The sequence below is a fragment of the Beta vulgaris genome, chromosome 8 (assembly GCF_026745355.1).
Source record: "Beta vulgaris subsp. vulgaris cultivar EL10 chromosome 8, EL10.2, whole genome shotgun sequence".
Taxonomy (NCBI): domain Eukaryota; kingdom Viridiplantae; phylum Streptophyta; class Magnoliopsida; order Caryophyllales; family Amaranthaceae; genus Beta; species Beta vulgaris.
In genome coordinates this window covers 60060608-60070794 of record NC_079209.1, presented here as the reverse complement: position 1 = coordinate 60070794, position 10187 = coordinate 60060608, and the positions used below count along the sequence as shown (strand labels likewise).

The 10187-nt window shown below is 33.3% G+C and overlaps 1 protein-coding gene across 1 annotated transcript; it reads right to left on the bottom strand.

Moving 5' to 3' along the window:
* Window positions 1–1728: 1728 nt before the first annotated feature.
* Window positions 1729–8447, bottom strand: LOC104902294 (protein phosphatase 2C 56). The gene is made up of 4 exons (XM_010690017.4): window positions 7977–8447; window positions 4288–4575; window positions 3702–3807; window positions 1729–2468 (listed from the first exon to the last, which is right to left on the bottom strand). Exons 1-4 carry the CDS (start codon window positions 8355–8357, stop codon window positions 2161–2163), a joined length of 1083 nt encoding a protein of 360 aa, XP_010688319.2. The 5' UTR covers window positions 8358–8447; the 3' UTR covers window positions 1729–2160.
* Between the last annotated feature and the right edge of the window lie 1740 nt (window positions 8448–10187).

Below are 10187 nucleotides of genomic sequence, written 5' to 3'. Positions count from 1 at the left end.
TTTTATTGAAATCTAAATATGACATTCATTGATAATCTAAGGTGATATTAGGTACTATTTAAAACAAAATCCATAGTTTCTAACTGAATTCCGCCGGTAAAATTTAAGCAGTTTTGTCGCTGCTCGCCATAAATTGAGTCAGCGCCAAAATCAAACTTGAGATGATTTAACTAGGGAGAAATTACATATGTAGTACTAGAAGCACCAACTAACCTTTTGTTTTTGAACTCATGTAAGCCATTTTGAGTTCTTAAGCATGCCCTCTAGGTTAACACTTGACCTATTACATTTTTTTACCTTACTTTATGAGGCTAATTTTTAGTATTTAAGTAATGTCTTGGCATACAACTAACATTTGGAGGAGTAAATCATCTATCCTATGCAAATGCTGATCCTTTATTATATATGAGGTCATTAGATATGTTGTATAAAATACATCATTAACTACACAAAACCTACAAGAAATGGGTCTTAAATTTGTATCAAGCTCAAAATAAACAATTGAGGCCCGAGGGTGCTTATATCGTTGCATTAAGGGGTTATGTGGACAAGATGCATTAATTGGTAGACCAACTTCAGATTTTTTGTTATTTTAATTCTCGGAGTAAAGGTTTGAATTTTAGTGATATCTAAAAGATTATATTATAAACTTCTTTTGTTTCGTTTTAAAGGGGTAGTTTTGTGAGATAAAATATTCATATGTTGCATTTAAAACAAAACGGAGAAAGTATTCATTGATGATGTAAGGTAGTATTTGGTAATATTTAAAACAAAATCAATATTGTCCTACTGCATTTCTCTTGCAAAATTTAAGATTCTTTGTCGTTATTCGCAGTAAAGTGTTGATAAATCGAATCTCTAAGCGAAATCAAAATCTAGATGATGTAAGGGAAAATTAATTTCCGATACATTGAATTTCGAGCATTTGTAAACTTCTAGAACTCATTTACAAACCACTTGTAGTTCAAATCTTTTAGGTCAACTAATGCCGCTAAAATTTGATCAATGATTTTGACATTTCAAATTATATAAAGGAAATATCACCTCTGTATAAAGGGGTAAAAATGACATGTAATTCTATAAAAAAAATATTAAATACAATAAATAAGTATTAATTACGTTGATGGACTCGTAATCATGTCATGAATTTCTAAACTAATACTACTTTAGAAAATGTATTTAATAATTATTTGCAATTTCAAGGGGCTTCATACATCAAAACCCCAAAAAAATCATCTTCTCTACAAAGTTGATTTTTATTATGTAATTTGAGTTTGATTAAATTTGTTGTGTACAATTCACTTAATGTTTGGTGATTAAATCTGTTGTCTACAATACTCCTAATGTACACAAGACCTACCAATCGATGGGTCTCAAATTCATCACACTTCCCATGTTTCAAAACCAAAGATCAAGATTTCCCAATTCATCTCTAAGTTATACCAAACTTTTTGAGATCTTGGGCTAAGGCCATTCTTTAAGGAAAATAAACCCTCGTCCTTTAATACTGCTAAGGTATTCCTGTAAGGCCGACATGACATAGTCAACGGCCTTCATACGCATGAGTTCCCCATGATGGTCGTTAGTGGTTCATCAGGAACAGTATGGAACTTGGACAACCCCCATAGAAGGAATACGAAAAATTAAAATCAAAATTTCAACCAAAGAGCCCTCAATCACTGGTGTTAATATCTCTCTAAAAATCAAGTTAAAATTGAGCACAAATCATTGACCATCACAAACAATATGTTTTGATTAATTAACCACTCAACTAGTTTCTTGAGCATGAAAATAATTGGCTTGCAGCAAAGGCGACATCTTCGGCTTACCATTGCAAACAAGAACAATAGCATTACAGTCTACAGAACATCAACTGTCTGTTTTTCTTCTTCCTATCTTTCTTTTCGTCGTTTCCATTTTGGAAATTCAGATCAAACCAACTAAAATAGAGGGTTGATCCAGTGAGTTTGCAGTAATACAATTTTTGATTGTTAGGAGCATCATCCCATCAGTAGTGTCAGCTTTGTACAGTAGAAAACAATAGCTGATGAGAGCTACCTAGAATATCTAGAATACTTCATTGGTGCATGCTGATATTTCATTATCATATACCTCAACCTCAAAGAAACGAAAGAAATTAATATGCAATACCCTGGCTATTTATTGCCTTGCCTGATGTCTTCTCCTCGACTTTAGATCAACAACGATGATTGAGATGTTATCAGGACTGTTTTTACTTAGAGCGCGCTGCCTGAGATTATCAGCAACCGCTTGTGCAGGAGAAGTATCACCTGATACCATCCTGCGCATTCGCCTTAGGATACGTCTGGCCACCTCACTTACCTCCTCATTTGACATGACATCCCAAAGTCCATCACTGGCCAAGATCAAACATTCATCTTCATCACTTCTCGTCATGAATGTGACCTCAGGGACTGGAATTATGAAAGGGCTCATATACCTATCACCTGAAACAAAGAAATACTAGAGCACATGAGAGTCCATAATCAAATCTTCCATGGTTCACAAATCCACGTAAAGAATGAATGAAAGCTCACACTCTATGATTATTTAATTTCAATTTAATATGGTAAGGAGAATGACCATATTGAATCAGAATTTCTCACAAGTAAACTCAATCTAGCATTGCAGGTCAACTGCTTGCGAATGGGAGGGAAATAACGAAAATCCCCACCCTCAAGAACCGCGACAGGTAGGGAATTGAACCTGTGACTAAAGTGAAACCCCTACCAACTACACCAAGTACTAGTTGGTCTTCATTTAAAGCGTATGATCACAAATCTGAGTACTGATACAATGAAATTCTAAACCTTGAGCTAGCAAAAACGAGATGCAGAGGGTACAAATCAAGTAGCTCTGAGCATCTATTGTCTTCAGATTACATTGCCTGAGATCAGATTGTAGGGATCGTCTTTATAGGAGAATAATTAAGTAAATAAACAACAAAGGAAGTGAATTACAAGAAAGAATTTTGCAATATACCTATGAGTGTAGTAAATATACATCATCATACCTATAGCTCTACACTGTTTTACAAATTCTACGTCCATCTAATGATCAATTTGCACAGTTGGTTCAACAGGATTCTGCCGATATCCTGCCAATTTTGTCACAGAACTCAGAGTAACAACCAAGTAAATTTATGCTTGTTCAATTTCCACCCAAAACCACCATCAGAAGTATCATAGACATAATTTTATCAAGAGATTTTATGAACTTAGTAAATCCCTAGTCAAGGAAGTAAGGTAATAAGGTTTTTGCTTCGAAATGCCCAAATAGGTTATTGGCCAAGCCAGGGTTGAATCCAGTTAAGTAATGCTTCCCAGCAGTCAGCCCAAGATTAAGTTCCTCCCTTTCGACTTTTCTTACCATGTAAAGTAAATCCTATTCGCATTGTTGTATAACATTGCTTGCAGTTATGCAATTTCTGGTTCTCAATACAAGAACTAGAGCAAGTTATTGAGATTCCACAATGAGTTGTCAGAATTCAGATCTATGACCAAAATATAACAAGCTTGGGTCTTTCACAGGAAGCAAGTATTATTTTTCCCCTTTTTCCCCTTCAGTGCCAATGTAAAGGAGAATGAGTTCTGCACTCTGCACTGACTGGCAAGCACTTTAAAATGCTAATTAAAGGGAACATGTGCAGGAAAATCGTAAGAGTTAGAGAAGAGGAGGACCTATAGCTCGAGACATGGCAAGGACTCCAAGCACCCTAGCGCCATGCCAGTTTATGACTCTCCCACCCTCTCCTTCGATTCTTGATAATTCATCTGCTCTATCCGGCTGTAAATCACATAGACAGACACGCCTTTTAGTCTCCATTACTCAAATATGTGAACTTCGAGAGCTAATACAATACTATTTTATCCAGGTACAACCAGCCAACAAGAGCGGACAATGACGATCAGCGTGTAATCTTGAGCACTAAAAACAAGATATCTGGACATGCATGCATTTCGAACATCGAGACAAGTTTGCTAGAGAACTCACCTAGAAATGTGGAATGCCTATGAACAACAGCTGACTGTTTTCTAGCAGACGGTATTTAACACATTTTGGCATTTCCAATTATTCATGTAGACGATTCTGCATCACAAATGCAACTAATTGTAGAAACAGACAACAGCTCACATTGCAATGCTTTTACAAAGGCATCCTATGGTGCTACTGGCACCCTAACAATTATATAGTAGTAAATTAAGCAAATCATTTTGCATTCAAAGGTACACCTAAGACAGCTTAGGCATCAAGTACTTATCTGACCTTGTGATCAACAGTCAAAGGAATAGTCTGCGTCCTCCTACAAAGAACAGCCCGTGAATCCCCACAATTAGACAAGATTATCTGACAACCAGAAACAACTGCTACAACGGCAGTGGATCCGACCATCTCTGAAGCTCTAGCTTCTGAGACAACCTGATCATCAGCCCGTTTAAAGCCACTGGAGAATGCTTCTTTCCACTTGTTCTGCCACTCAGATCCATCAGTAATTTCCCTGTTCAACTCCTCTGCTATAACCTCATGCATCTTTTCGGCACAATAGTCAGCAACCTGCCAGCAAAAAATGGAAGAAATCCTCATGTTAACAAATATATAGTAACCTTACGGAGACACGCTTCTCAAAGGGAAAACCTGGCATGCATAATCTTGCAGAGTTTATGTCACTTGTGTGGCATGAGCTTTCGTCATCACAGTGCTTCTCAATTATAACATCTTATGAGTACACATTGCAGTTGATAATAATATATCCGACATTTACTTTGCTATTGATTTATAAGAGCAATAACAAGTAATATGGCATATATCTAAGTTTTTCTTATGACTAGTAGATACAACCACGAGTTCTATAACACTATATGATGTCACTCAAACCACAAGTGTACTTGAACTCAAGAACATAACTTGGAGGGAGTGGCAGGAGCTATGCTTCTCATTCAACCAATAGGTTTGACATTCAATAGGGAAATTTGTGGAAGATTAGTTATAGAATTGCTTTTGAGTTTTGATCTCTTCAAAACATTTTCTTTATTATTAAAACCCCTTGATGAACTAATTAAAATAATATAGAAAAGAACACCATGCTAATGCCAGTTGAGTTCAGAGCACATATTTCTCCTCTTTCTGCTTTGCTTTACAAAGTGTTTTTGTTCCAGTAAACTATATTTTCCACAATAAAAAAAAACCCCTGTAAAACTATAACAAATCCAAGCTGTAAATAAGGCACGCTATTACGCGAAGACAGTATCTTAGAGTTGATATAAGCAACTGACTTTTTCTGGTCTTCCCTTTCAACCAAGTAGTAGAGATAAGAGGCTTCCTCGCTCTCTTTCAAGTTAGTGCGCTGAAAGTAAAATATGAATATATCTTTGCTGCTTAATGGTTAATACAATCAGAATACTAAATTGCAAAGGAACCTTCCGAATATAGTAACATTCTTATTAGCTGGAAGCCTGGAACATCGTGTTGGGTTAGTCAAAGCCATCGAAAACACGTAGCAGTTGGAAGCTAATAAGAAATCGCGGTGGCTCTTTAATGGAAAGATTAGATCCACAAACATCCGGAAAATGATTATCTATGTAATTGCAGTCTGATTAGCTTCCATTGACCTGCCTAATGTTAGCCACGTATGTGTTTAATAAGCTTAAACAATACCAAGGTTCTGGTAATGTACTTCTAGCATTTGTTTAATCTTGAGCTAATCAACTTCCAACCAGAAGTGGAAAGAGATCAACTGAGTCAACATCTGAGAAATCAGAAAAGATATAAATATTCAAAGCTATAAATCTTTGCTGGTTCCTCCTTTCTAACCAATTCAAACTTAAGTTTACCAGATATCTTTTATTTTTAAATGACCTGCCTATGTTTTCATACTAGTATTATATCTTTAAGTCAGCATGTATAAAACCTTAAAACTACTAACTAAAGAACCTTTCAAACATAGCAATAAACTAAACCAGAAAAAAGAGATGCTCTCAAGTCTTATCTATAGTACAGCATACACAGGACTACAGAAGCAGGGTTTCACAAGATTAGTGACTACAGTAGAGGATTTGCAATCTAGTAAACTATTAATAACTATATAAAAATAGATACCATGGGAGGAAAAGGGGTAAAAAGGTACATCCAAGGAACCAATAGCCATCATCTTTTGACTTCAACAATGACACCTGGCTCCTATGGGATATAAACAAGAGAAAGAACCTTTGTATTACATGTGTCATTGCGCCTATTGGCCAATAATAGATACAACCAATAGTCTAGAAACTACTACTCCCTCCGTCCTATAATATATGCAAATAATATATGCAAAAAAACATACTCATATAGGATTGTGTTATATTTGATTTAATATGTACTTTCATAATATCAACTTTTACTATTTTTTACTCATATAGGATTGTGTTAAATTCGCCTTAATACATACTATAATATCAACTTTTAATATCTTTTTACTAACACGAAGTTGAAGATATCAAAGGTCAAATGTATATCTTGGCAGCTTTTTCTTGGCGTATTTTAGCAATAGAACACCAGCTATACCTTTCTAGTTGTTTAACAATATCAATCACGAACCAACCATGATTGCAATTACTGCTTTGTTCTTCCATCCAAAGATTCAAGAGTGAGATTAGTAGTCACAACGAGAACTTACTGATAATCTGAGTTTTACAGACAGTTACACAAGTTCAACTTAGTGTCATTATCTAGTTCCAAATGTGGTTATTTGAGACATTTAACAAATTTCAACATTAAAAGTCAATCACTAATGTGTCTTTTACACTAGAGAAATAAGAAATTTTCTTTAGGTTCAATATCAAGGATATCTTGGCCTAGTGGTTAAAAGTGAGGTGCTGTGAACGATATGTCACAGATTCAAATCCCTCTTCGCTTTTTTGTACTTTGTAGTGAGAAATATCATTCGCATCCGAAAGAAAACAAATACTTTTTTTTATTTTCATAACTTACCAACTTGTACTAAAATATCAAAAATGAGATGTGACATGTTATCAAAATAGAAAAGACAACATCATGTAAATAAAAAATAAAACGGAGGAAGTAAATAAAAAAATTCATCCGTTGACAGTCAGATCAAAACAACTCAGATAGCAAAAGTCAAACTGTTGCAACTTTGATGAAATTAAGGTTGTGGAGTAGTATTTGTTAACCGAAGAGAGGTAAATAACACGATGATTCTCAATTACAATTTACGGTGTACCTACTCGTCACATGATAATACAACTCTCTCACAAGTCACAACTATCATAAACAATCCGAAAAGCCTCCAAAAACTAGAAAAAAAAAAAAACAATTCACATAAAAATTTCAATTAATCAAAACTTACGACACCTTGTATTAATCACTAAACATTTAACATCTAGAGCTTGTTTCGTAAGATACCGTCTAGTCCAATGGTGACTAAATTAATTTATTTCGATATCTAGTTTAATCCATTTAGTAACTAGATTTACTTTTATATTCAAATTACACCGTATACAAAATAACGAAACTCATAAATTACACATCCACTACACTCACATATTAAAAAAACATGTACTCATAGATCATAATCTATCTAAATTATTACTCACGAATCACGATTTAGCTAGAAAGAAAATTCAAAAAAGTGAAATTATACATACATACTACTTTATTATAACTCAATTTCCGCTAGAAAACAGAAAATCTATATCTTCAACAACACTCAAAAGAAAAAAAATATAATCAACTATCACCTACTTTTTTTAGTTGCATCATTTACCTTTTTCGCATTCAAACTTTTAAAAAACTATCTCACGCCATTACATATAAAACAAAATATATCGAATTTTTATAATTTTGATACGGAAGATATTAACGTCCAAAAAAACATCTCGATAAATAATAATAATAAATAATGATGGTAAAATTAACATTAAATAGCAGAAAAACAAAGGAAATTCAAGTGTGATTACCTCAGTACCACCATGTCCATCAAATACACCAAAGAAATGAATAGGAGAAAGTTGATTCGACGTTCTAGAAGAAGGAGCAGTACATCCTCCCACGTGAGCGCACGTGCGCGACACAAACCCTGGAACAACCGCAACAGCATCTTCCATTTCAGCTCTCCGACCAATCACAGAAGTAAATCCATAACTAACTTTATCATTTCTTCCAACGCACTTATCTCGTAGATTCTCCGGAGATTCGCCGGAGATTCTTACGACAGTTTCAGGAATCTCGCCGGAGCTTCCGCTACTCATCGCCGGAGAAGATGAAGATGATGAAGATGTCTCCCGTGATTCTTCGCCGGAGAATATGGAGGTATCGTCGGAGGAAGAGGAGGAGTCCATTGATGGAGGTAAAAGAGGAGAGAGAAAGTGTGAGAGAGAGAGAGCGAGGGAATGAATTGGGGGATAAATGATGAATGATAAATGGAGAGAGAAAAAGAGGGGTGTGGGGGAGAAACGAGTTGGAGTTGGGCACGTGTCAAGGAGATTTTATAGGAGGGGTTTGGATATTTTTTTAATGTTGTAGGGGAGATTATTAAAATGTGCGGGTAAGGATTGTAGATTTGTAGTGTGTCATGTTAATATGTCATGTGGTGTTAGTGTTTTTACTACTGTCTTCGTCTTAAAATATAGTTTTGTTTCTATTTTTAGAGTTAAATTTTACAAATTTTGACTAGATATTTTTATTATTGTATAATATATATATATATATATATATATATATATATATATATATATATATATATATATATATTCGTGTAGGATCTTATTAAATTCGTTTTAATGTATTCATTTATATTTTCAAAACACACTTTTCTATGCATTTTTTTGAAGAGGCCTGGGATAGAAATAAAGAGAAAATGAGACTTATGTGATAAGAGAGAGATTGTTGCCTAAATAGAAGATATCGTAAGTGAAACTGTAAAAGCTACGTCTTGGAAACTGTATGGAAAATAAACAAGAACTATATTTTGCGACAGAGGGGGTAACTCTTAGGGCCTGTTCTCTTCGACATAAAACAGTTGAATTGAACTGAACTTATTGGAGCTGAACTGAACGGAAATGAACTGAACTGAACTTATCAGAGCTGAACTAAACTGAACTGAACTGAGCTGAATTGAATTGAATTAAATTAAATTAAATTGAAATAAACTGTGTAATAAATATATAAATAATATTTTAAACAAGAATAATATGAATACTAAATAATAATTATAATGAATAATAATAATAGTATTTTGGATATTTTTAAATGATAGTTATAAATAAATAATAATAAATTAATAATAATAATAATTAATGATAATAATGATAATTAATAATAATTATTTTATATTATTTGTATTAATATATTAATACTTGATGATGATATATAATAACAATAATATCTAAGAAGTATATTAATATTACTATTTTAATAATTAGATTTAATAACATGAAAATATTTAGTAATACAAATAATGATTGGGTTGGACCGCAAAAATTACATCATAAACCGTCTTGACGCGATTTGATTGGTTTATGGGCTAAAAAAGTGGGTTTATTTGTGTTTTGACCTAAATCATGTTCCTCCTAATAATAATAGTAATAATAATAAGTAAAGCTATAATAAAATATTAATATATAGAAACAACAATAATAATGATAATACTTAATAGTAATGATATATATTTAAATAATAATAATAATCATAATAATAATGATAATAATAATAAGAGTAATTAGTAAAATAAATTATATCAACATAATAATAATATTTAACAAAATGGTTATAAAAGAATGGAGCTGAACTGAACTGAACTGAACTGAACTAATTGGAGCTGAACTGAACTGAACTGAAAATAAGCTGGGGAAAATAGACCCTTAGGCTCTTATCTCCTTTTAAGGATGATAATGAGATGAAACAACTTGGTAGAAAAGTAGACTCAAGATTTTATCAAGTTGAATTGAGCTGAGTTATTTAGTACTCGACTCGAGACCGTGTGGTAAATAGGGTAGATATGTAGGTCAAGAGAGGGTAGAAAAGTTAAATTTACTCCAAGAAGTTTACTATAATATGTAATTGTGCATTTAATAGAATAATTATGTTATATGCAGCCATAAGGGCTGCATAATACATTCCTTAAAATGGTAAGTGATTGTCAATTTATGATAACAATTTATATTAATTTG